The sequence below is a fragment of the Geotrypetes seraphini genome, chromosome 3, assembly GCF_902459505.1.
Source record: "Geotrypetes seraphini chromosome 3, aGeoSer1.1, whole genome shotgun sequence".
Lineage (NCBI taxonomy): Eukaryota > Metazoa > Chordata > Amphibia > Gymnophiona > Dermophiidae > Geotrypetes > Geotrypetes seraphini.
The window spans coordinates 4,482,404-4,510,262 of NC_047086.1; the positions used below are offsets into that span (position 1 = coordinate 4,482,404).

At 45.8% G+C, this 27,859-nt stretch overlaps 1 protein-coding gene across 4 annotated transcripts in view; it reads left to right on the top strand.

Moving 5' to 3' along the window:
• Positions 1–27,859, top strand: part of REV3L (REV3 like, DNA directed polymerase zeta catalytic subunit) — a 696,072-nt gene that overhangs the window by 558,306 nt on the left and 109,907 nt on the right. For all 4 annotated transcript variants that reach the window (XM_033939819.1, XM_033939820.1, XM_033939822.1 and 1 more), the window contains 2 exons: positions 8,926–9,067; positions 14,896–15,140. In XM_033939819.1, coding sequence (XP_033795710.1) covers positions 8,926–9,067; positions 14,896–15,140 — 387 coding nt within the window. The remainder of the gene's footprint in view (positions 1–8,925; positions 9,068–14,895; positions 15,141–27,859) is intronic.

A 27,859-nucleotide genomic window follows, 5' to 3' on the forward strand; every position in this document is an offset into this window, starting at 1 on the left:
CCAACCCCCCCAGGCATCTTAAGTATTTCCCCTTAAAAATTTTCATTAGCATCCACCCTACAATATAATAACAATACAAGAAAAATTTAAATACTACATGTAATAAATAGAACGATTCTAATTTAATTCTTAAGTTACCAAAATGCAAATTAATAATTAAAATTAATACTATGATAATTTATATAAATAACAGCAATTTATCCCAAGACAAGCAGGCAGCATATTCTCTACATGTGGGTGACGTCATCTACGGAGCCCCGATCGGACACTCTAGCAAGCAAACTTGCTTGAAGATCTTCAAGCTTGCGAGTGTACCGCGCATGAGCGTGTGCCTTCCCGCCCGAGTCAGGGCGTGCTTCTCCTCAGTGTGGCCTCAGTTCTTCATTTTCCGCAGTGCCTCTTGCACCGCGGCTTGCTTCAATTTTTTGTTTGCGGGTGAGTCGCTGTGTGGCGCGTTTCATTTAAAAAAAAAAAATTTTACCGTGTTAACGTTGACCTGGGGCTCCGGGTCTGACTAGGCCGACGAGCCTCGCGTGACTGCGGCAACGCTCCGACCCTATGTCCCGACCAATCACTGGATTTAAAAAGTGCACTCACTGCGGTCGGGTGATCTCTATTACTGACCCCCCCCCCCCCCCCACCATTGGTGCATCAAGTGCCTCGGGGCTGACCATCGGACTGAATCCTGCCCTCGCTGTGCTACCCTCCAACCGTGGGCACTTTGAAGGAGACGGGCGTGGATCCTCGAGTTGTTTGGTTCCATGGATCCTGTGGCCTCGAAGGCCTCGGCTTCATCGAAGTCGCCCTCTTTCATCAAGGCTTTGGTGGCTTCCCTGACAAAACCTGTGGCCTCGGGTAAGTCTCCTCTTCCTCCCTTAGGTTCACTAGCGAAGAAGCCTTCCCGGGGGTCTCAGGGGGTGCGGTGGGCCGTGCCCCGTCAAGACCTCCTTCTAAGCGTGCCTCCACACAACGGGAATACTCTTCATCGAGGTCGCCCTCGGAGCGCACTACTGCACCTGTAAGGCCTGATCCAATGGTCTCGGTGCCGATGTTCAAGGACATGCTGAAGGCCATTCTGAAAACGCAGATCTCCTCGGTTCTAAGCCAGCTTGCTCCGGGCTTGACCTCGCTCTCGGCAGGCCAGCCTGAGCGCCCACTCGACGCCCCTCGGGAGCGGTCTCGCAGGCTCTCTTCTAGTGGGTCTTCCCCTGCTGCTTCGAGGCTTGGGTCTCCGGCCTGTGCGCCTCGATCGAAGCACCCCTCCAAAGCCGCTTCTTCTTCGAGGCTTCCACCCTCGAAGCGGCCGAGGGACTCACCTCGCCAGGGTAGGTCTCCTGTCCCGCGGACCTCGGGGCATTTTGAGGCTTCGGTGCGGTCGAGACACATCTCTCGTTCTCGTGGGCGGCCCTCCCCGTCTGTCTCCCCGGGTCGGGGTGGTTCTAGGTTGAGGACTCCTCCCTCAAAGCTGTCGGGGAAGTTGGTCTCTTCTCCCGTTCCTCATACTCCGTGCTCTTACCCCAGTAGGATGCAGCATGGGCGCTCTTTTACCTCCCTGGGGCTCAGAGCAGGGCGTCCTCTTTGTCTTTTTCTCAAGACTCGGACATGCCTGCTCTCTGTTCTAGGGAGGCGTCCCTGTCCTTTTCGGCGGCTCGACGTTCCAGATCCTCCTCACCTTTCTTCCTCTCGGACCTCCTCCTTTGCAAGGTTTGTCTTGGACATGGGTAAGGCTCTTCAACTGGACCTCCAGTCTGAATCCCGGTACACCCAGGAATATCTGGATGAGTTGGAGCTTCCTCATCCTCCTAGGGAGTCTTTGCGGCTTCATCTGAATCAGGTTCTGAAACAGACCTTCTTCCACAATCTGGAGACACCTTATGCCATTCCTGCCATCCCTTCCAAAATGGAATCTCGATACCGCACAGTTCCGTGTAAGGGTTTCGAAAAGGCGCAGCTTTCCCATCAGTCCCTGGTTGTGGAATCCTCGCTGAGGGTGGGACGATGGATAAGTTTGGTCGCCGGCTCTACCAGAACTCAATGATGGCAAACCGTGTCCTCAGTTATAATTTTACTTTCATCTCTTATCTCAAGCACTGCCTAAAGGTTCTGTAGTCTTTCCTTCCTGACATACCTACTTGCTGTCAGCCGGCGTTCCGCCAACTTCTGGAGACGTTGTCCCAGGTCCGTCTCTATATGCTCCAGGCCGCATACGACTCCTTTGAGCTGTCACCCCAGGTCACGGCCTTTGCGGTGGCGGTTTGCGGTGGCTTGGCCTGGCTGCGCATCGTGGACAGGGAACCAAATTTGCAGGATCGCCTGACAAAATCTCACTTGTGTGGGGAACGAGCTCTTTGATGACTCGATCGAGGCAGCTATGAAACACCTGTCGGAACATGAGCAATCCTGTGCCTCCCTGGTGCGACCTAAAGCGAGAGCCCCCCCCTGCTAAGCAGTATAAGCTTCCTCCATGGTGCTATCTGCAAAAATCCACCCCTCCTCGATCTCGTCTGCCTCCTCGGTGGCCTCAGCAACAGTAGCGTCCTTCAAAACCTCAGCTGCCTGCGGCACCAAAGCCGGCACCGTCCTTTTGACAATTCCGGTCGGAGCACGCCAGTGTCTTTCATCCATCAGTCTTCCCCCCTACCCATCGGGGGTCGGCTTCATCTTTTTTAACATCAGTGGGAGTTGCTGACAACCAACTCCTAGGTTCTCACCATAATTCAGGAGGGGTACTCTCTTCGCTTTCGGCATGTGCCTCCGGCCCAGCCCTTTCTGCTTTAGGAGGCCCAGGCTCTCCTCCGCCTCCGGGCAGTCGAGGAGGTCCCGGAGTGCCAGTGGAACTCGGGGTTTTACTCCCGTTTTTTCCTGGTCCCCAAGAAAACCGGGGACTTGTGTCCCATTCTCGATCTGAGGGCTCTCAACAAATGCCTGGTCAAGGAAAAGTTTTGCATGCTCTCTCTTCCGACATTATACCCCCTAATGGACGAGGGGGACTCGTTATGCTCCCTGGATCTGAAAGAGGCCTACACGCACATCCCGATTCATCCGGCCTCTCGCCAGTTCTTGAGATTTCAGGTGGGGAATCTCCATCTACGGTACCGTGTTCTCCCCTTCCGCCTCGCGTCTTCCCTGAGGGTATTCACGAAGTATCTGGTGGTGGTTGACGCAGCCCTGTGAACGCAGAGTCTTCAGGTTTTCTCGTACCTCAATGACTGGCTCATCAAAGCGTCATCTTGATCGGAGGTTATCTCAGCGACCCAACAGACTAGCGTGCTCGACTTTAAGAATAGATGGGATATCCAGTGGGATCTCTACGTGGGTCGAGCAGCACTCTGACTTAATGGGGTGGGACAGTAGAGTGGGCAGACTTGATGGGCTATAGCCCTTTTCTGCTGTCATCTTTCTATGTTTCTATTTTGTTCCTTGAACGTCTGGGTTTCGAGATCAACTTCCCAAAATCCCAGTTATGTCTGTCCCAATCTCTCTAGTTCATCGGGGCGGTGTTAGATACGCTTTGTCTCCGCTCGTTCCTGCCTCGACCGCGTCAGGAGACTCTCACCCGCCTTTGCCGACAGGTGTCTCTTCTTTTGACCATCTTGGCCAAGAGCATGATGATCCTGCTTGGGCACATGGCCTCCACCGTTCATGTGACGCCTTTTGCCAGACTTCGCCTCGCAGTGGCGTCAGGATCGCGATCCGGTCTCTTGCCAGATTGCAGTGACTCCTTCCTTGAAACAATCTCTCCTCTGGTGGATGCGCTGTTCCAATCTTTCCAGAGGTTTTCTGTTTCATGCATCCCCAGCGCAGAAGGTCCTGACGACGTACTCGTCTGCCTACGCTTGGGGGGGCTTACCTTGACGGCCTCCGGACGCAAGGGCCTTGGTCCAGCGAGGAGCGGCGCTGTCACATCAATCTGTTGGAGCTTCGAGCCATTTTCAACGCTCTCAAGGCCTTCCTTCATCTGCTTTGCGACCACATGGTCCTCGTGCGGACGGGCAACCAGGTGGCCATGTATTATATCAACAAACTGGGGGGCACGGGTTCCCTGTCTCTTTGCCAAGAAGCTCTGAGGATTTGGGACTGGGCGATCCGCCACAACATCTTTCTCAGGGCGGTCTACATTCAGGGCCAGCAGAACTGCCTGGCCGACAATCTCAGTCGCCTTCTGCAACCTCACGAATGGTCTCTCAATTTGTTGATTCTGCGTCAGGTGTTCGCTCGGTGGGGGACCCCACAGGTAGATCTGCTTGCTTCCCCCCTAAACCACAAGCTGCCTCGATTCTGCACCTGGATCTATTCTCCACACTGACTCGAGGTGGATGCGTTCCTCCTGGACTGGATGGGCCTGTTTCTCTATGTGTTCCCTCTGTTTCCTTTGATTCTGAAGACTCTAGTCACACTCAAGTCTGTTCACGCCACCATGATTCTAATAGCTCCTCGGTAGCCCAGACAGCCCTTGTTCTCCCTGCTGCTTCAACTCAGCGCCAGGGAGCCTCTTCTTCTTCTAGTTTTTCCTTCTCTGCTTTCTCAGAGTCAAGGCTCTCTTCTTCATCTCAACCTGCAGTCTCTGCATTTGACAGCTTGGTATCTCAGCACCTAACTGCCTCGTTCCAGTTTTCTCAATCTGTTTGGGATGTTCTCAAGGCTTCCAGAAAACGGTCCACTCGCCAGTGTTATTCCCAGAAGTGGACGAAATTTTCCTTCTAGTGTTCGACACTGAGTGTTCTGCCTCCTTGTCTTCCATACTGGACTATCTCTTGCAGTTGTCTCGGTCTGGACTCAAGTCGTTTTCGATTTGAGTCTACCTTAGTGCCATCACCAGCCGCTGGAGGAGAAATCACTCTCTGTTCATCCGGTTGTTTCCCAGTTTTTGAAAGGCCTTTTCAATGTTCATCTTCCTCTCAAACCTCCTCCGGTGGTTTGGGATCTTAATGTTGTCCTTGCTCAGTTGATGAAGTCTCCTTTTGAACTTATCAATCGGGCTCATCTGAAATATCTAAATTGGAAAGTGGTGTTCCTTATTGCTCTCACGTCCGCTCGCAGGGTCAGTGAGCTGCAGGCTTTGGTGGCGGATCCCCCTTTCACCGTTTTTCATCATGATAAGGTGGTTCTCCGCACCCATCCTAAATTCTTGCCTAAGGTGGTTTCGGATTTTCACCTCAACCAATCCATTGTTCTTCCTGTATTTTTTCCTAAGCCCCATTCTCATCTTGGAGAAGTGGCGCTCCACACTCTTGACTGTAAGAGGGCGTTGGCTTTCTATCTTCACCGCACTCAGGCTCATCAGACTGCTCCCCAACTATTCATATATTTTGATCCAAATCGGTTGGGGCGTCCCGGGTCCAAGCACACCTTATCCTACGGTTGGCTGCTTGTATTTCTTTCTGCTACGCTCATGCTGGTCTCCCTCTGCAGGGTCGGGTCACGGGAGCGATGGCGGCTTCTGTTGCTTTCCTCAGGTCCACTCCCATTGAGGAGCTCTGCAAGGCCGCCACATGGTCCTTGGTTCATACCTTCACCTTTCACTATTGTCTGGATACCTTTTCCAGATGAGACAGCCAGTTTGGCCAGTCTGTTTTGCGTAATCTGTTCTCCTAAATTGCCAACTCTCCCTCCACCCCTTTTTGGTTAGCTTGGAGGTCACCCACATGTAGAGAATATGCTGCCTGCTTGTCCTGGGATAAAGCACAGTTACTTACCGTAACAGGTGTTATCCAGGGATAGCAGGCAGATATTCTCGCAACCCACCCACCACCCCGGGTTGGCTTCTTTGCTAGCTATCTGAACTGAGGCCACACTGAGGAGACACGTGCCCTGACTCGGGCGTGAAGGCACACGCGCATGCACGGTACACTCACAAGCTTGAAGATCTTCAAGCAAATTTGCTTGCGAGAGTGTCCGATCGGGGCTCCGTAGATGATGTCACCCACATGTAGAGAATATCTGCCTGCTGTCCCTGGATAACACCTGTTAGGGTAAGTAACTGTGCTTTATAGAATTATCTAAGTAGTTTTAATCTCATAACTCCCTCATCCAACCACTAGTCATGTAATATTAATTAAAAGAACCTAAAAGATCAAAAACTAATTATGAAAATTGATAAGCGGATTAACAAATTTTAAATAAACTTGCAACTTCAAGTGATCCTTGTTGCACCCAACTGGCAGAGGCGCCTGTGGTATGCCAAACTGGTTTTGCTGAAGCAGAATAAGGGGCTCTGGCTCCCTTGTCATCCTTGCCTTCTCACGCAGGGCCCGATTGCGATATAAGATACGGACCGCTTTGGTCTGGCTATTGAGCACGCAGCCTTAGCAGCGGCTATTCTTCAGTAGTTGTTGCCACTCCTCCACAGCAAGAAGAAGACCACAGTGGCAGCCTACATGAAGATTTGGAGATGTGATCAAGCATAGTACGTCCAGAAGCAAGAGGATCTGTCTATCCCATCGGTTCCTCTTATTCTGGAGTTCCTTCAGGACAGCCTAATGAAAGGCTTAGTGGTGGTTTCTTTCCAAGTCCAAATTGCTGGTCTTTCTTGAATGGGCCTTAATCCCCTGAAGGGCTCCCTAGCCTCTCATCCGGATATCGTCCATTTTCTGTGGGGTGCTCTGAGGCTTTACCCCCGCTGCGGCTCCACTGTCTTACTTGAAAACTCAACTATGTTCTCCACTCTCTGGCTTGTCTGCCTAAAGAGCCTCTGGAGCAACCATCCTTAATGAATCTTACGGTCAAGACTTTTTCTAGTGGCCATTACCTCCACCCGCATGGTTTCAGAGCTTCAGGCTGTTTTCTGCTGTGATCCCTTTCTGTGAATTATGGATTTTGGTGTGGTGCTGCACTCTTTGCCCTCCTTTCTTCCAAAAGTGGTCTTGGCTTTCCACGTTAATCAGGAAGCCCAGCTTCCTGCATTTGCTTCCTCTGGTTCGAGGGAGCAGGACCAGGTGTTGCGGTCTCTGGACTTGTGCAAGAGCCTTTTGCGATACATAGAAACATAGAAACATAGAAAGATGACGGCAGAAAAGGGCCAAGGCCCATGAAGGTTATGAATGCTTTTCGTCTCTCCAACCATCTCTTTGTTCTGGCGGGTCCTGCCCGCAAGTGCAAGCCGGCTTCCAAGGCTACCATTTACAGATGGATCCATATGGCCATTACCTCTGCTTCCATAGTGGCCAGAAAGAAGCCCCCCCCCCCCTCTTCATGATGAGGGCTCATTCTACCAGAGGCATCTCATCCTCTTGGGCAGAATCGTCAGCGATCTCTTTGAAGGAAATTTGCAGGGCCGCTACCTGGTCCTCTCTGCATACATTCATAAAGTTTTACAGGATTGATGTGGCAGCCAAGCAGGATGCTGCTTTTACATAGAAACATGATGGCAGATAAAGGCTAAATGGCCCATCCAGTGTGCCCATCTGCAGCAACCATTATCTTTTCCTCTGTCGCCCCAAGGCAGAATTTTTTGATTCATTGGCTCTTCAGCCAACCAGGAACAAGGCATTGTTTTGGTAAGATTTTTCTATTCTTTCTTTTTTCTTCCAGGTGTAAGTGCTTCTGCAGCCACAGTATGGCTGGGAAACATTGTGTCACCAATGCTGCTGCTCAGGTTACAGCTTCTGTCTCTGTGCAGACAGAAAATGTTACCCAAACAGAGGGAGTAGTTCCATGTGCAAGCTGTCTTCAGCTTGAATCCCTCATGAAGGAGGTGGCAAGACTGAGAGAAGTATCTGTGAGAAAATCCACACTTTATTCTTGGAACCCACCCTAGGTTCTGCTGATTCGCTGATTGTCTGCCTTTCCAAAGAACTGGTAAGCTGAATTTCTGTTTTCTGATCAGCCTTTATAGGAGTGCCATCAGAATGGGTTTAGCACTTAGTTTGGGGGGACCCTAGTTCAGGCGCCCCCTTCTGACAGTGCAGACTATGTCTTCTTAAAGCACAGTTTTTTGTTTTTCAGGTTCCTAATGCTTAATGACCTGTTTCAATGATGCTATTTGTTCAAAATTTCTTGTTATGAGCAGATTTGTTGGAGTGTCCCTGTACCAATCTCTAACACTTTTGTCCTCAACATATGTTCGTGGCTGCTTTGTCACAGACGAGATTCTTATCCTAAGGTAAGAGGGAGGGGCTCAAGACTCTGTGTAATGAGGCTTCCTACAAGCTCTGGCAAGTATGGGAAAATAACCCACTAGTCCAGGAATAGAGTGTGGACTAGAAGATTAGCAATGGTAGGACCTAATCTTTTGTTATATATATGATCCTGTAACCCGTTCTGGTTTCGTTAGGGAGAACAGAATAGAAAACGAAATAAAAAAAATGAAGTCCAAATGGCCCATCCAGTCTGTCAATCTGCAGCATCCACTATCTCTTCCTTTCCCTAAGAGAGACAAGCGGGAGCCCAGTTGGTAGGTGGCTGGTTGCCAGTTTAGGGGTATATGCATGGGTGTAGGCAAAGCCTGAGCAGTGCTTGGCAGGACATTCCAAATTTAACCTGAAGTCGATATTTGAGGTGGCACTTATGCATTATGTGACATTTCTACACTCTGATGTTTACTGACACATGCATAAAGTTAATCCTTTCCCAGAGCAGATGTAACTTTGTGCGGGAGTTTTCAAACTGGCTGCATTATAAAGGCATGTAAGCACATATGTTGCTTTGTAGACAAGTGACAACACCTGTTCACAGCCTGAGCATCTTCTTATAAAATTACTCTTTGAGGGAAAAGCTTGACCAAACGAAATTGGTAACCATTAAAAGCTGTTCATAAGTGCAACATAAGACTTTCACAGGTACACGATTCTGCTTTTTGACTTTTCAAGAGATCCCTAGAAATGTACTGTGCATGGAAACTGCTCTCTTCATGTTTCTATGTAGGTTTTACAGTAAGAGAGTGGGATTCTTCTGTTATAGCTAAGCATCATGTTCTGCTTTGTGCAGGTGGAAAATGATGGATTATTATATCAGCCGTGTACGTGGGACACTCCAGATCTTAGAGCAGCTGGATCTGATTGGTAGAACCAGTGAGCTAGCAAGGCTCTTTGGCATTCAGTTTTTGCACGTGCTCACAAGAGGCTCCCAGGTAAGGAAGAGATTCAGGATATTAGCTGTGTCCAATCAGTTAAAACTGTTTGTTGCAGGTTTTCTTTCATCTTGCTACTTCTGTTTTTAGAAAAGAATTAGCTTTGCTATCCTTTGGTTATGAATTAATGGTTTAACTTCCCTAAAATTCACTGTGATCTGGATTAGAGAAGGCTGCAGTTTAAAAATTCAGGGTGGTACCGTATAACTAGTTTGTGCGTGGTTCTGCCTCTTCAGCTCTAGTTGCAGAACCAAGCTCTGCTGCTCCTGCCTGGTTGACTTTAGTATCACTTGCCAACCCGAGGGATTGAAGAGTACCTCCTCCATTGTGCACACTGTGTGCTAATGTAATCTAATACAGAATTTATCTACTACACAAACCCCAACTTGAGAGTTAAGGTGATTTTAAATCTTAAGAAAACCAGACGGTCATATGAGGAATTACATCAACCAATGAAATAAAAAACAAAAGTACATTAAAAGTTTGTTCCAACTAGTGACATCCCGGAAAGAAAACAAAGTCAAGTTGTTGCCTATAGCATAAACCTTTTAATAAAGGTTTGGACAAATTCTTGAAGGAAAAGTCCATAGTCTGCTGTTGAGACAGACATGGGATGATAGCATGGAATGCTGCTACTATTTGGGTCTCATATTTTGAAATAAAGTAACCTTCGTCCCAGTTCTGAAGGCAGTTTCACTTTTGTTGGGTTTTGTTGTTTTCTGTTGACTATTTGGGTTTTTGCCAGGTACTTGTGGCTGCGAAGACGGGATACTGGGCTAGATGGACCATTGGTCTGACCCAGTAAGACTATTCTTATGTTCTGTTCTTTAATACCGGAAATTTTATCAGAAATATATCTTGAAGCCTAGTAGAAAAAATAAAAAGAATGTGAAAAAAATTGAGTAACTGAAAAATTACCAACCAATCTGTGAAAAAAACAGGCAAATAACTTTGTAAGCAATGCGAGCCTTTAGAGCAAGGGTGTCAAAGTCCCTCCTCGAGGGTTGCAATCCAGTCGAGTTTTCAGGATTTCCCCAATGAATATGCATGAGATCTATTTGCATGCACTGCTTTCATTGTATGCTAATAGATCTCATGCATATTCATTGGGGAAATCCTTAAAACCCGACTGGATTGCGGCCACTCTGACTGGAAAGGGGTCACGAGTGGTGTCCCACAGGGGTCAGTGCTGGGACCGTTGCTGTTCAATGTATTCATTAAAGACCTGAAAACAGGGACGAAGTGCAAAGTTATAAAATTTGTGGGACGACACAAAACTCTCCAGTAGGGTCAGAACTGTTGAGGAATGCAAAGAACTACAAAGTGACCTGAACAAGCTGGGTGAGTGGGCAAAAAGATGGCAGATGAGCTTCAATGTAGAGAAATGTAAAGTCTTGCACATAGGGAAAGGAAACCCTATGTACAGCTATACGATGGGAGGGAGGGTACTGGGGGAAGGCAACCTAGAAAAAGACTTGGGTGTATTGGTGGATACAACGATGAAGCCAGCGGCACAATGTGCAGCGGCTTCAAAGAAGGTGAACAGAATGTTGGGCATTATCAAAAAAGGTATCACTACCAGAATGAAGGAAGTTATCCTGCCGCTGTATCAAGCGATGGTGCGCCTGTATCTGGAGTACTGCTTCCAATACTGGTCGCTGCATCTTAAGAAGGATATGGCGATACTCGAGAGGGTCCAGAGAAGAGCAACAAAGGTGATAAAGGGCATGGAAAACCTTTCATATACTGAAAGGCTAGAGAAGCTAGGAAAAGCGGAGACTTAGAGGGGACATGATGGAGACTTATAAAATCATGAAAGGCATAGAGAAGGTGGAGAGGGACAGATTCTTCAGACTAGCAGGGACATCAAAAACAAGAGGTCATTCAGAAAAACTGAAAGGAGACAGATTCAAAATGAATGCTAGGAAGTTCTTCTTCACTCAGAGGGTGGTGGACACCTGGAATGCACTTCCAGGAGAGGTGATAGGACAGAGTACAATATTGGGTTTCAAAAAGGGATTGGATGACTTCCTGAAGGAGAAAGGGATTACAGGGTATAGATAGAGGATTACTATACAGGGTACTTCAGGATTAGGGAATAAACAATTTAGGTGGTGGAGAGCTTACAGGTCATGGACCTGGGGAGCCGCCGCAGGAGCGGACTGCTGGGCACGATGGACCCCTGGTCTGACCCGGCAGAGGCAATGCTTATGTTTTTATGACTTTGACACCTCTGCTTTAGAGGAAGCCAATGTAGTCTTCGAATATATTAAGAGACACATCATATTTCCTAAGACATGAGAAATCGTCATGAACGAATATAGGATGTCTGGGGCAGCACTTGGAGAGACCTCCCAGGAAAGGGACTTAGGAGTTCTGATCGACAAGTCGATGAAGCCGTCCGTGCAATGTGCGACGGCAGCGAAAAGGACGAACAGAATGCTAGGAATAATAAAGAAGGGGATCACGAACAGATCAGAGAAGGTTATCATGCCGCTGTACCAGGCCATGGTGCGGTCTCACCTGGAGTACTGCGTCCAGCACTGGTCGCCGTACATGAAGAAGGTTACGGTATTACTCGAAAGGGTCCAGAGAAGAGCAATTAAGATGGTTAAAGGGGTTGGAGGAGCTGCCATACAGCGAAAGATTAGAGAAGCTGGGCTTCTTCTCCCTCGAACAGAGGAGATTGAGAGGGGACATGATCGAAACATTCAAGGTACTGAAGAGGATAGACTTAGTAGATAAGGACAGGGGGCAGCACTATCTGACCCATTGCTAAAGATAAAGTGCCTGAGTCCAAAAGATTATTAAAAAATAAGCCATGAAGTAACAAACGTCAGAGGATTAGACAATAAGTGGCTCATAATCGAAACAGAAAAACATCTAAAAAATGGTCTAAATCAGCACTTGGACGATCTAAAAGACAAGTCGTCCAAGTACCGATAATCGAACCGGGTTTTAGACGTATTTAAAAAGACCTAGGCCTTCACAGTGCTGCTTAACGACCAGAGCTAAAAGGGGCGTGTCAGGAGGAGTGTCGAGGGCGGGATTAGGGCTGGATGTGGGTCATCCTAGACTTAGTTGTATATGTATAACCGAAAGTTTTACAACACTGCCAAGACGGAACTTGGACGTTGTGACTTAGGCCATCTAAAACCAGGTCTGAGTCTACAAAAGCTATCCAAAGTGACCAGATAAGCACTGCAGACACAAAGTACAGACCCCACACACTGCCCCCCCCCTCATAAAAATCGTAAAAGCAACTTTACATATCTGCCTCCAGAACATTAGCACCTGGCAGCCTGGCATAGGAAAACCTAGTAGAGCTGCACAGAGGTGGCTTACGTAGACTTGGGGGTGAGTTAGTGAACCATGGAGAGGAGGACCCAGGCCCATAAGCCACTCTAATCACTGCATTCATGGTGAAAAATGTCCACCCCCTAAAAAAAACCCCAAATCCTTTTGTACTGCCATATAAGTGGCTCCTGCAGCCATATTGGCTATTGGGGTGGTAGATAGATGTGTCTAGTAGATTCTATAAGGGAGTTATAGTGAGATGTGTTTTGTGGGCCCTTTTTTGTGAAATTCACAGCAGTGCCCTGTTAGGTACCTCACTACTCTGGTGCCATGTCTGGGTGTCCAGTCCATCACTTTTCTGGCGCCTCCCACACCCAAAAGGTCTTTTTTCTAGGCATTTGTGAGTTGGACGAATTTTTGGTCAAAAATGGGGTATAAAGATGGACGGCTTAGCGGTCTGGGCGATCAGACAGCTGGATGTACAATTGGACGATTTTTGGGGAAAAAAAATATGCTGGACGCATTTTTTGAAAATGGACTTTGGGCGACTTAGGCCAAATGGACTTAGACGTTTCTTTTGATTATGCCCCTCCACGTGTGTAGGACACATTGACAAATTGAAAGTTTATGCAATAAAGATTAAACATTCATGAAAGTAATAGGATCAAATGCACCTATAGTTGATTGACCCTAATAGCTGAAATAGAAGTAGCTAAAAGCTGTTTGTTTATTTATCGCCCATCCTTATCACATCAAGAAAACACTATAATACACTGTTGCAGTGGTATTGTACACGAGTGATCCCTAACAAGATCAGCATAAATTTGCTTGATTTATTAGAAAAAAATCAATAAAGGGTCAGTTTTTGTTGTTATTGTGATCAATAACTAGGAAGTTTGGGTCATATTAACATGCAAATTAAATTTAACAGAAAATGATCAAATGATCAAAACATGGAATTGTTGACCAATCAACAGAAGACATCAATTGAGATGGATAGGAAACAATAAAAGCCAAAGAATGACCTTTCCTTAAGTGAGGCTTTGTGGAGTTAAAAATAAGTTGCATTAAGCTTAAAAGGCCTTAAATTCATGACTTTGGGATCAGAATCCTACTCTAGTGGAAGGTTATAATAAACCTAGAATGTTGGAAAATGAGAAATTCATATAAAATTTGCTGAACTTTAAGCCAAGAACCAGGAGGATGATAAAGCAGCATAATTCCAGCAGTTCCAAAGGAAGAGCTGAAATCATCCTGCAACCTACAAATCATGCATTCTAGCCCAGGCAAAATTGCTGAATCAAAATAAGATGGAGAAAAAAATCTCTTATTGACAATGACTAACTCACCACAATGATTTTCTAGCCTCAGGGAATGAAGAATACCATAACCTAGAGGACAGAAATGTGATAATTCAAGACTATTGGGTTCTGTAAGCCATGTCTCAACAAAGAAGGCAAACCCTACATCTGAGGACACAATTAGGTTATTTATCAATAAACAATTTGTTAACCACCAATCTAACATTTATATAAATGCAAGGAACAACAGGTATTGGAGGAAACTCAACTGGCCACCGTCTTTCTCACCCCCAACTGAGTACACCATTGTCTTCAAGCATGTCCATACATGACTCAGCCAGCCTTGCCAAGTGGGATGATTTGAGTTTTGATCTACTACACTTTGGTGTACAGCAGGGGTGTCCAACCTGTGGCCCCGGTCGAGGGCGATGCAGTGTTTTCCTCTGCTGCCCCCGGGTGTTTACTGTCTTGCCGGCTCCCTCCACTGTCTTGCTGCAGCGTTTGCACATTTGTGTGGCCCCAGAAATTTTTTTTGCGGCCAATGCGGCCCAGGGAAGCCAAAAGGTTGGACACCCCTGGTGCACAGCTTTGTAGCTTGAGCTGCTATTATTTTTCTATTAACTTTGCATAATTACATGGAGGCTACCATTTTGTGTTTACTTCCTGGTTATGTGACACAGGGTTACTTCTAAGAACTGGTTTGTGAGTCTACTAGAATTGTCTGCAGCTGGCTAAGGATCATAATCATCATCCCAAACAAAGATTAAAGATTTAAGTTAACGAGAAATTGAGTAATAAGAAATGGAGGTGTTGGATTTAGTATGGGAATTTGCAATGCTATTGACCTAGAGTGTGAAGATGATAAAACCTATAACTTGGCGAATGTGAGAGATTTTTAAGCAGGCACATTTCTAGCAGCTGAGGGATATCCTTAGTATGGAAACACTTTACTGAATATCGGAAAGTATCTTCAGGATATGTTGGTACATGGCATTACATAGGGACACAGGGATACATACTATATAGGATCTCCACTGTGCAACATGTCAGCATGCGAGCTGTGGAAACTTATTATTAGTCACAGATGTTGCCTCCAGAGATATTTCTTCTCTCCCATAATAGCAGTGTTTTACCTTGAAAAAAGAGACTGTATTTGTTGTCATGACTTTTGGGATTTCACTGTGGTGACTTTTATGTCAATGTGATCTGAGTTACTCTCTTGTTGGATAGTACCGTGTGGAGTCGATGATGCTGCGTGTTGCTAAACCAATGAACTACATCGCAGTGACACCAAGCGTCCAGCAGCGAGCTCAGATGAGAGCCCCTCAGTGCATTCCTCTGGTGATGGAGCCCGAGTCCCGCTTCTACAGTAACTCCATTCTTGTGCTGGATTTCCAGTCCTTGTACCCCTCCATCATCATCGCTTACAACTACTGTTTCTCCACCTGCTTGGGACATGTGGAAAATCTGGGAAAGTAAGACTCTGATGCATAAATATTAACAGCCTAATTCTACACTACTTAAACTGCCTCCACTAGCCATGTATGCTTAATGCCCAAACTGTAGTCATTAGCCTTGAAGACCAGCAGGTGGCTCTCACACATTGTAAGCCAGAGGTGTCAAAGTCTCTCCTCGAGGGCCGCAATCCAGTCGGGTTTTCAGGATTTCCCCAATGAATATACATGAGATCTATTTGCATGCACTGCTTCATTGGGGAAATCCTGAAAACCCAATTGGATTGCGGCCCTCGAGGAGGGATTTTGACATCCCTGTTTGTAAGCTGTGTGGCTGAGAAGAGTATCAGGTCTTTTGTGACATTTAAAACTAACCAGAGGGCTGTTAGTCCCATAAGCAGCATCTCCTACTGGAGGACCACCTTTAGGTTACTGGAGAAATGCTGTTAAAATCTTGAAGAGGACTTTCAAGTCATTAGGGGATGCTATAGAACTATCAGGGGATGCCTTCTGATAGCTCTCGTAATATCTGCCAGTAATCAGGGAACACTTGCACAGTAGTCTTGCAGCATCCCTCCTACCGCTTGAGGGGATTCCCCTGATAGTCCCACAGAATCTCCTGAGCAATGCTTTTCCAGTGGTTCTACAGTATCTGTCCAAAAGTTAGATGTGTACTTTTTTATTGTTAGGGACTGCTCTTTGGTTGTTGAAGGGATGCTCTTGGGTTTCAGTTATTTTTAGTTTATACCCCTTTAGAGATAGCTCAAGATTAGTTACATTCAGGAAGAGTAATTTTTTCCCTGTCACCAGAGAGCTTACAATCTTTGTACCTGAGGCAACAGCGAATGGTCATGTGAAACGTAAGTGGGACTTGAACTAGAAAATAATTTTCAGCTGTTAACATTGCATGGATACTAAGTTATGAAATAGAAAAGTTCAATCTTAGTTATATAAACGTATAAAATATAGTTAAAACCATTTGTATTGGGACTGTACAAACCAGTCTGTTCAGGGTGTGATAGATTACATGTGATGACTTCAAACAATCCTCTAAGTTATAAGCAAAGAATTTAAAAGCTAGGGGATATCCAAAACACAGCCTGAGGAAATCTTATCAAAGAGCAAAATTTAATCCACAAGCACAAGGGAGTTCACAAGGAGAAAATCTAACTTGTGTTTTACAGTATAATAAAGAATCTCAAGAGATCACCAATTTCACTGGGGATAGTTCAAATGTCTCCTTGCTTTCAGAAATCCACCGTATGGGTGGCATATTCTAGATCACGTAATTTGAAAGAATATCTGAGTCTAAAACCAGATGGGATTAGTCAATCAGGTAGTTTTATGTGGCAACTGTCAGATCTGTTCTCTTTCGCCAGTCCTATTGACCGTAAGACATATTTTTTAAAACATCAAACCAATTGCAAGAGTGACTTTGTGGTGTATATAATCGTATGCCCTTGTTCTAAAATTGATGTAGAAAAAAACAACTCGACAGTTCAAAGTTCATATGACTAAACACAAGTCCTGCTTGCATTTACAACGTAAAGAGGCTCCGATAGTCTTACATTGCATTTGAACGATTGAAATGTTTGATCATTGACAGAGTCAAGGAATCCGTAAGAGGAGGGGGTTAGGGGAAAGAACAATTCTGGATCCATCGTCTTCAAAGTATACATCCAAGGGGACTGAATACAATAATTAATTGGCAAACATTTTTTTGAAATATCTGGCACTCCACATACAGAATGTCTCAGAAAAGTCTAGTAGTAAATTATAAACCAGTAAATAGTCATTAAATATTCATCAATTAAGCTTTTAGGTAATTTCTAACTTTGAAGTCATCACGCTTATGTTCCACCAATGAAAAGCATACGTAATCATGCAAGCGGTACAGGGAAGTTTAAATATATTGGCGTCCCCTTTTCAAGAGCCGTTGCTTATTCAGAAACATTGTGCCGAGAGAAAAGGAGCATTAGGGCCTTAACACGCAGAATAGCACGCGCTAAAATGCCCCGCGCACTAACCGCTACGTCTCCTTTTAAGCAGGCGGTAATTTTTGGGCTAGTGCATGCTATAGCACACGCTAATCTTGTGCGAGAGCTAAAAACACTAGCGCACTTTAGTAAAAGGAGTCCATAGTGTACTCCAAAAATTGAGTAAGAGACTTAGAGTCCTGAAAAATTTAATAAATTCTGAGTGTTTAGAAGTTTTCCCTGCGGGGGTTAGGTTCATAGTATGCAGAATAAGTTTAATCATCCAAATCATCAGCCTGTTTTCTTCCTACAGTATTGTGTGGTTTCTCTTCCGACAGTGCCAACTGATTGAAACGGTGGCACTCCGTTGAGCAGAGCAATTTACCATTAAATACTGCCGTGAGCACTAGCATGAAGTACAACTACAACTATTTAAAAAATTATTTTTGTCCATTAATTGTGATTATTATTTGAAAGCGCCTAAATGAGGGGGTTGTTTGACTAGTGATAGCTCATTTAAGAAGTACAGTTGATGTTTAGGAAGATGCTTCCACTCAACCATTATTTTTGTGAGTTTATGACATAGTTTTTTTCGTAATGTAGACAAGGCATCATCCTAGTGAAATTAATAACATATTAAACCAATAGAGTGCACTCAATACACAACATAGGCAGAGGTGAGATATCCCCCCCCCCCTTCCATTCGGTAATGTCCTCTATACTACATGCAGGTGAAGCTGAGCAAGGAACTTAAAGAATGGGAACAGTCAAACCTATTCAGGGTTGTTCAAAAAGCTGCATTATCATTTTGAAGTATAACTTAGTCACCAGTCACATAAACATACTGTCCACCATACCTATCCAAAAAGGGAAAGAAACCATACCAAAACTCACTATTCATCCCCCCATTCATTCACCAAGCACACTACACCTACCCTATACTCACAATTAATCAGAAGGAGAGAAGATCTAAGAAAGTGCAATCAGAATTGCTGAGAAGAGAGGTCCCTCTTGTGCAAAGCTTGAATTTCTTTCCATAGGGAGACATATGTCAGTTTTTCTATTCGACGAGCGGAGTGAAATATCTGTATTTCAAAAGCAGCAATTTCATGCATTTTCTGCAGGAAAAGGATACTGTTGCTTCTGAAACTCAGTGTTATCCCAGGACAAGCAGGCAGCCTATTCTCACATATAGGTGATGTTATCGACGGAGCCCGATGCGGAAGCCTCGCAAGTAGACTTGCTTGTAGAAACTACAAGTTTTGAGTCAGCCGCACCGCGCATGCGCGAGTGCCTTCCCGCCCAGCACAGGGCGCGTCTCCTCAGTTCTCTTTTTTTTTTCTACGGAGCTGAGAAGTTCCTCTTTGACTCTCTGTGTTTAACTCACATCGTGCCTTCTCTCACCGCGGTTTGTGTTCTTTTTCTTCACGAATCGCTGTATTTCTTTTATTTCTAGTTAAAAAAAAATTTATTTCTTCTGTTTGGCTGCCGGAGCAGGCCGCTCAGCCGCAGCCCAGGGGCTTCGACTTTACGGCGGCTTTTTCTTCCTGTATCCAGGCCAGCAACAAGCTTCAAGAAGTGTAGCCAGTGTCAACGTGCGATTTCTCTCATGGACCCACACAGTAGGTGCTTCAAGTGCCTTGGGCCAGATCATCATCCAAAGTCATGCGAGCGCTGTGCTATTCTTCAACCTCGAGCCCTTAAACGTCGTCTATTTTCAGTGGAGAAGCTCTTCGGGATGGTTTCGACCATTTCCTCTACTCCGAAGCCGACCTCGGTCTCACCTTCGACTGAGGGTCCTCCTGCCTCCGCTGCTTCGACCTCGAGATTCATCAGACCTTCTTTGTTTGCAGCGGCTCTTTCCTCGACGACGTCTGCTGTATCTTCCCCTGTATCCTCAGGTCAGATAGCTCAGCAGAAAGTTCCAGCGGTGGTGCTTAAGGTGCCTAATGCTTCCAAGTCGAAGCACATTTCCACTGCCTCTGTAGAACCTCCAGCCAAAGCAGGTGGTCGTTTCAGACGCAGATCCATCCTTGCCGGTTTTTTTCCAGACCATGTTAGAGAAGCAATTCATTCAGTTCCTCACTAATATGGGACCGAAGCATGTTACTCTAATCCAGCCTGGGCATTCTGCAGACTCCCGCGAGATCGAGCCTCTTCCTATGCCTCAGTCTGAACCTACACACTCTATGCAGGGAGCAGAGTCTCTGCGAGTGTCTAGTCTGGCATCTAAGCACGTGAAGCAAGGAGCAGATTCTTTGCAAGTGCCTCGACAGGAATCCTTACACCCCATACAAGGAGCAGAGTCTTTGGGAGTGCATCGAGGTTCCAACATCAAGCCTCTGGAGCTTCGATCTACAGCTTCCAACCCTATTCATTCCTTGGTGGCATCGACTGCTTCCATCTCCGGGGCAAAGTCTCCTCGATCTTCGAGACCTGCTTCCAAGCACCATTCTCACTGATGATTGAGGGCTTCCTCAAGGCATACATCCAGGCATGGCTCTTCTTCCAAAGAGCGTCCTTCAACTAAGCCTTGATCTACACCTTTTACTTCTTCTAGACCATCGCCTCCTCGATCGAAGTTTCCACTTCCGCACCTCGAGGACTCAGCGGTTTCGATTGCTTCTTCCAAGTCTCCCTATTCTTCTGATGCCTTTTTTTCCTGCAGAAGCTTCATCTTCAACCCAGGCTGCCTCAACGACCTCGAGTCCTTCTCGAGGCAAGGCATTGGCGGATCAACTATCTTTCTCTTCATTTCTTCGTCAGATGGCTATTGACTTGGACCTTCAATTAGATGCTGGTTCCAAATACTCTAAAGAATATTTCGAAGTCATGCATCTTCCTCAACCTCCGGCAGAGTCATTTAAGCTTCCTCTTCACAAGCTTTTGTCTCAGACTTTTACCAGATGCCTGGAGACTCCTTATGCAATTCCAGCTGTTACAGGCAAAGTAATAAAAGCATCATTCGTGACCATGAGAAATCTAAGACAAATCTGAAAATTCTTCGACAGGAAACAATTCCTACTTTTGGTACAATCCTTTATCCTTGGACTAATAGACTACTGCAACATACTATACCTCCCATGTACAGCAACCATGATAAAACAATTACAAACTATACAAAATACAGGCCTAAGACTCATCTACTTATTGAAAAAATATGACCACATCACAGAAGCATACCATGACTGTCACTGGCTCCCAATACAAGCAAGAGTACACTTCAAATTCTACTGCCTACTATTCAAAGCTATTAACGGAGAAAGCCCAACCTACTGGAATAACCGACTAACTCAATCCTCCTCATCCAGGCACAGGAGAATCCACTCACTTTTCACACACCCATTATCCAAAAATGTCAAACGAAAAAAACTATATGACAACCTAATAGCCACCAAAGCAGCTAAACTGGACAGACAAATCACCATTCTGTTGTCATCGACCACAGACTACAAAACTTTCAAGAAAGATACTAAAACCCTACTCTTCAAAAAATACCTAAAACTTATCTAATACGACCAGTTCCTACCTAAACCCCACCTACCCACTCTACACCCTTAATATACTCTAATATTCTTCTAACTACCCAATTAATGCTAAAATGCCTTCATTCATCCAACACTTACCACCTTAAGATCTCGAGAACTCTTTGGCAATTCTTATTTAACTCTTAGGACATCTCTTATGCTATTCCTGTAAACTTTTATGTAATCCGCCTTGAACCGCAAGGTATTGGCGGAATAGAAATTACTAACGTAATGTAATATAAAACTCTCCATTGCAAAGGATTTGAGAATTCACAGTTATCTCACCAATCCCTACTTGTGGAGTCATCCTTGAAAAGGTCCCATCCTTCCAAGGTTTATGCTACCGTGCCTCCTGGAAGGGAAGGGAAAACTATGAACAAATTCTGACGTCGCATCTATCAAAATGCCATGATGTCCTCTAAAATCCTTAATTACAATTTCCATTTTATCACTTATTTTGAGTTTCTCATTGCTCTTTTGCCTAAATTTCTCAGTTATTTAGATACTCAAAAGCAGTTTGAATTTCAAGAAGTCATAGCTTCTCTATCACAACTCAGATTACATCTACTTCAGTCTTCTTATGATGCCTTTGAGTTGTCTGCCAGGGTGGCTGCTGGTTCTGTAGCAATGCGCCGCCTTGCCTTGCTTTGTACCATTGACATGGATCCTAACCTTCTTCTGGATCTCAGGGCTCTCAACAAATTTTTACTTAAAGAAAAATTTTGCATGTTATCCCTGGCATCCCTTTATCCCCTCCTAGATCAGAATGACTGATTATGCTCTCCAAGGAGGCTTATACTCATATTCCCATTCATCCGGCCTCCCATTCATATTTTGGGTGGGGAATCTGCATTATCAATACAGAGTGCTACCCTTTAGCCTGGCTTTATCTCCCAGAGTGTTCACCAAGTGCCTGGTAGTGGTAGCCGCAGCTCTCAGAAACCATGGTCTTCAGGTATTTTCCTACCTGGACGACTGGCTCATCAAAGATTCAACATCTCAAAGGGTTATTGTAGCGACCCAACGGACTACATGGTTCCTACAGAGTTTGGGATTCGAAATCAACTCCCAAATCTCAACTTCAACCCTCTCAGAATCTACAATTCATCAGAGCTGTTCTGGATACTATCCAACTCAGAGCATTCCTCCCACAACAACATCTGGAAACCCTCCTTCAACTCTGTCATACAGTGTCTTCCCGCTCCTCCATATCAGCGAGACACATGATGGCACTCCTGGGTCACATGGCCTCCACAGTACACGTGACTCCTTTTGCCAGACTTCACCTCAGAATTCCTCAGTGGACCCTGGCATCAAAGTGGACGCAGGTTTGCGACCCACTTTCTCGACACATTGCAGTCACTCCGTCATTGAGATAGTCTCTCCGCTGGTGGATGCTCTCTTCCATTCTCTCCAGAGGCTTGCTGTTTCAAATGCCTCCTCATCAGAAGGTCCTCGCAACAGATTCCTCGACCTACATTGGGGCGCCCATCTTGATGGTCTCTGTACTCAAGGCCACTGGACCAGTACGGATCGTCAGTGTCACATCACTCTGTTGGAACTCAGAGCGATTTTCAAGGCTCTCAAAGCTTTTCAACATCTTCAAGATCAGGTAGTCCTCATTCGGACGGACAACCAAGTCGCCATGTATTATGTCAACAAACAGGGAGGGACGGGATCTGAAGGTTTGGGACTGGGCAATCCGCCACAACACTTTCCTCAAAGCTGTCTACATCCACGGGGCAATAAATTGCTTGGCAGACAACTTGAGTTATCTTCTGCAACCTCACAAATGGACACTCCATTCCTCGCCTCTTCATCACATTTTTTCACAGTGGGGAACGCCTCAGATAGATCTCTTTGCAGCTCCCCACAACCACAAACTGCCACAGTTCTGCTCCAGGATCTATTATCCTCATCGCCTCGAGGCAGATGCTTTTCTTCTGGAATGGACGAATCTCTTCCTGTATGCATTCCTTCCATTCCTTCTCATTCTCAAGACTCTTCTCAAGTTAAAGAATGACCATGCCACCATGATTCTAATTGCTCCTCAGTGGCCGAGACAACCTTGCTACTCCCTTCTCCTTCAACTCAGCAGCAGGGAGCCATATCTTCTACCAGTTTTTCCATCTCTGCTTACACAGAGTCAGGGATCTCTTCTTCATCCCAACCTGCAGTCTCTATACCTGACAGCTTGCTACCTCTCAAAATAGCTCCTCTTCAGTTTTCTCAATCTGTAAGAGACATTTTAGAGGCTTCTAGGAAACCTACCACTAGACAATGCTATCACCAAAAATGGATTAGATTTTCTACGTGGTGTTTTTCTCACGATAAGGAGCCTCGACATTCCTCCTTATCTTCTGTTTTAGACTACCTTTTTCACTTATCTGCCTCTGGCCTCAAGTCTACATCGATCCGAGTCCATCTCAGTGCAATTGCTGCTTTCCATCAGCCTATTGAAGGAAAACCCCTTTCTGCTCATCCGGTGGTATCCAGATTCATGAAAGGGCTTTTCAATATCAAACCAGGAATAGCCTTACAGGGCCTTACAGGGACTCAGCAAACACAAAGTGTGGAGGGCCATGTATGTTAATGCACACAGTTTAGGCAATAAAATTCTAGAACTAGAAACTGAAATAAGGGATGCCAACCTGGACGTGGTGGCAATATCCGAGACTTGGTTCACTGACGCACATGGGTGGGATATGGCTATACCGGGGTACAATCTACTTCGTCAGGACAGAGAGGGCAGGTTAGGTGGAGGGGTAGCACTATACATTAAGGAAGACATCAAAACTACCAGGATCACTGATGTCAAGTATACCGGGGAGTCCCTCTGGGTTAACCTGGCACGAGGTAGTAAAAAATGCCTGTATCTTGGTGGGGTATACAGACCTCCAAGACAACCGGAAAACATGGACGCAGAATTAATTGAAGACATAGAGAATATAACTCTACGGGGTGACACTGTGCTGCTAGGAGACTTCAACATGCCTGACGCAGACTGGAACACATTTTCAGCAGCAACCAGCAGCAGCAGGAGGCTTCTGAACTCCATAAAAGGAGTACATCTCAGACAGATGGTAACGGAGCCCACTAGGGCCCAGACGATCCTAGACCTGGTACTCACAAACAGGGAAAGCATCTCAGAGGTCTCGGTAGGCGATACGCTAGCCTCCAGCGACCATAACATGGTATGGTTCAACATTGGGAAAGGATCCCCTAAATCAATTACAAAAACAAAGGTGCTCAACTTTCGGGGCGCCGACTTCGCACATATGGGAGATCATGTTCATCAGACGCTACAGGACCAAGCAGAGACCGGCAATGTGGAAACTATGTGGTCGTACCTGAAATCATCCATACACGAAGCAACTAATCACTACATAAAATCAGTAGATAAACGGCAAAGAAACAACAAACCCCAATGGTTCACTGAAGAGATCTCACTCCTCATTAAGGAGAAGAAAAAAGCATTTCTTTCCTACAAACGCACCCAGAAAAGAGAAACTAAAGTAGAATATAAGACCAGATCGGCAGCGGTCAAAACAGCAGTTAGGGAGGCCAAACGTCGAGTGGAAGAAACTCTGGCAAAAAACATTAAAAAAGGGGACAAATCCTTCTTTAGGTATATCAGCGATAGGAAAAGGAACACAGACGGTATAGTACGCCTTAGACAACCGGACGGAAACTACGCGGTGGCGGATTCAGAAAAAGCAGAACTACTAAATGAATATTTCTGCTCAGTCTTCACCTGCGAAGCACCGGGACACGGACCACAGTTGATGATAATACAAGACGTGGATGACCCGTTTCAGAACTTTGAGTTTACTCCTGGGGACGTCTACAACGAACTGGCAAGGCTAAAGGTAAACAAGGCCATGGGACCAGACAATTTACACCCAAGAGTGCTCAGAGAATTGAGAGATGTCCTGGCAGAACCGTTGGCGGTGCTCTTCAATCTCTCACTAAGTACGGGGAAAGTTCCGTTGGACTGGAAAACAGCCAATATCGTTCCTCTACATAAAAAGGGTTGCAAGGCTGAGGCTGCGAACTATAGACCGGTAAGCCTCACCTCAATAGTGTGCAAACTCATGGAAACACTAATTAAGTATAAATTAGATACGATCCTGAACGAGGGAAATCTCCGGGATCCCAGCCAACATGGATTCACCAAGGGTAGGTCATGCCAGTCCAATCTAATAAGCTTCTTTGACTGGGTAACAAGAAGACTAGACTCAGGAGAGTCCTTGGACGTCGTGAACCTGGACTTCAGCAAAGCGTTTGACAGCGTCCCACACCGCAGGCTGCTGAACAAGATGAAATCTATGGTATTAGGAGAGACTCTAACTGCATGGGTTAAAGATTGGCTTAGTGGCAGACTTCAGAGGGTGATGGTCAACGGTACCCTTTCTAAAATGTCAGAGGTGACCAGCGGAGTGCCACAGGGTTCGGTCCTGGGCCCACTCCTCTTCAACATATTCATTAGGGATCTGACTCAAGGGCTCCAAGGCAAGGTAACCTTATTCGCTGATGACGCCAAACTATGCAATGTAGTAAACGGCTATAATCTTCAGGATGCTATGGAGCAAGACCTGCGTACTTTAGAAAGTTGGTCCTTGATCTGGCAGCTGGGCTTCAATGCCAAGAAATGTAAGGTCATGCATCTCGGCAACGGAAATCCTTGCAGAACTTACACCCTGAATGGAGAAACTTTGGCCAGGACTACGGCAGAACGAGACTTAGGAGTAATCATCAGTGCTGACATGAAAGCATCCACTCAAGTGGAGAAGGCTTCATCTAAAGCACGGCAAATGATAGGCTGTATCAAGAGAAGCTTCGTCAACAGGAAACCTGAAGTCATGATGCCACTGTACAGAGCCATGGTGAGACCGCATCTGGAATACTGTGTTCAATTCTGGAGGCCACATTACCGTAAGGATGTGCTCAGAGTTGAATCGGTTCAGCGGATGGCCACCAGGATGGTCTCGGGGCTAAAGGGTCTCCCGTACGAAGAAAGACTGAGTAAATTGCAGCTCTACACTCTCGAGGAGCGTAGGGAGAGGGGAGACATGATTGAGACATTTAAGTACATCACGGGACGGGTAGAGGTGGAAGATGATATCTTTCTTCTCAGGGGACTCTCGACCACAAGAGGACATCCGCTCAAGCTCAGGGGAGGGAAGTTCCGTGGAGACACCAGGAAATACTTCTTCACGGAGAGAGTGATTGAGCATTGGAACGAGCTTCCAGTGCAGGTGGTCGAGGCACGCAGCATCTCAGACTTCAAGAACAAATGGGATACCTATATGGGATCCCTACGAGGTCATGCCAAGGGATAGGGTCACTAGGACTGAATGAGCGGGTCAGTAGAGTGACAGTATAATTACAATTATTCTTTAGAGGGTCAGTAGATTTAAGAGGGTGGGTAAATAGTGTGGGCAGACTTGATGGGCTATGGCCCTTATCTGCCGTCATCTTTCTATGTTTCTATGTTTCTAACCACCTCCAGTGGTTTGGGACCTCAATGTCGTTCTTACTCAATTGATGAAGCCTCCATTTGAACCAATGTCTATGGCTCATCTGAAGTATCTTACTTGGAAAGTGGTGTTTCTCACTGCCCTCACTTCTGCTCGAAGAGTCAGTGAGCTGCAAGCTTTAGTTGCTGATCCACCTTTCACTGTGTTCCATCATGACAAGGTGGTTATCCGTACTCATCCTAAATTCCTACCTAAAGTGGTTTCGGAATTTCATCTTAACCAATCCATTATTCTTCCAGTGTTCTTTCCAAAGCCTCATTCTCATCCTGGAGAATCAGCTCCTCATACTCTGGACTGTAAATGTGCTTTGGCCTTCTATTTGGAATGTACCAAACCACACAGAACTGCTCCTCAACTTTTTGTCTCCTTCAGTCCAAGTAAGTTGGGACATCCTATCTCTAAGTGTACCATATCCAACTGGATGGCTACTTATATCTCCTTCTGCTATGCCCAGGCTGGATTACCCCTACAGAGTAGAGTCACAGCCCATAAGGTCAGAGCAATGGCAGCTTCAGTAGCTTTCCTCAGATCTACACCTATTGAGGAAATTTGCAAGGCTGCTACTTGGTCCTCGGTTCATACTTTCACTTTTCACTATTGTCTGGATGTTTTCTCCAGACGGGATGGCCATTTTGGCCAGAGAGTATTACAAAATGTATTCTCCTAAGTTGCCAACACTCCCATCATCCCATTCTGGTTAGCTTAGAGGTGGTTATCCGTACTCATCCTAAATTCCTACCTAAAGTGGTTTCGGAATTTCATCTTAACCAATCCATTATTCTTCCAGTGTTCTTTCCAAAGCCTCATTCTCATCCTGGAGAATCAGCTCCTCATACTCTGGACTGTAAATGTGCTTTGGCCTTCTATTTGGAATGTACCAAACCACACAGAACTGCTCCTCAACTTTTTGTCTCCTTCAGTCCAAGTAAGTTGGGACATCCTATCTCTAAGTGTACCATATCCAACTGGATGGCTACTTATATCTCCTTCTGCTATGCCCAGGCTGGATTACCCCTACAGAGTAGAGTCACAGCCCATAAGGTCAGAGCAATGGCAGCTTCAGTAGCTTTCCTCAGATCTACACCTATTGAGGAAATTTGCAAGGCTGCTACTTGGTCCTCGGTTCATACTTTCACTTTTCACTATTGTCTGGATGTTTTCTCCAGACGGGATGGCCATTTTGGCCAGAGAGTATTACAAAATGTATTCTCCTAAGTTGCCAACACTCCCACCATCCCATTCTGGTTAGCTTAGAGGTCACCCATATGTGAGAATAGGCTGCCAGCTTGTCCTGGGATAAAGCACAGTTACTTACTGTAACAGGTGTTATCCAGGGACAACAGGCAGCTATTCTCACAACCCACCCACTTCCCCTGGTTGGCTTCTCTGCTAGCTATCTGAACTGAGAAGATGCGCCCTGTGCTGGGCGGGAAGGCACTCGCGCATGCGCGGTGTAGCTGACTTGAAACTTCTAGTTTCTACAAGCAAGTCTGCTTGCGAGGCTTCTGCATCGAGGCTCCGTCGATGACGTCATCCATATGTGAGAATAGCTGCTTGCTGTCCCTGGATAACACCTGTTACAGTAAGTAACTGTGCTTTATAGGAGTAACTTTTTGACTAATAACAAAGCTAATTATATGAAAGCTTTATATGGTAGGGAGCACCCCAATTATGTGAACTCTCTTTGGCCTCCTAGA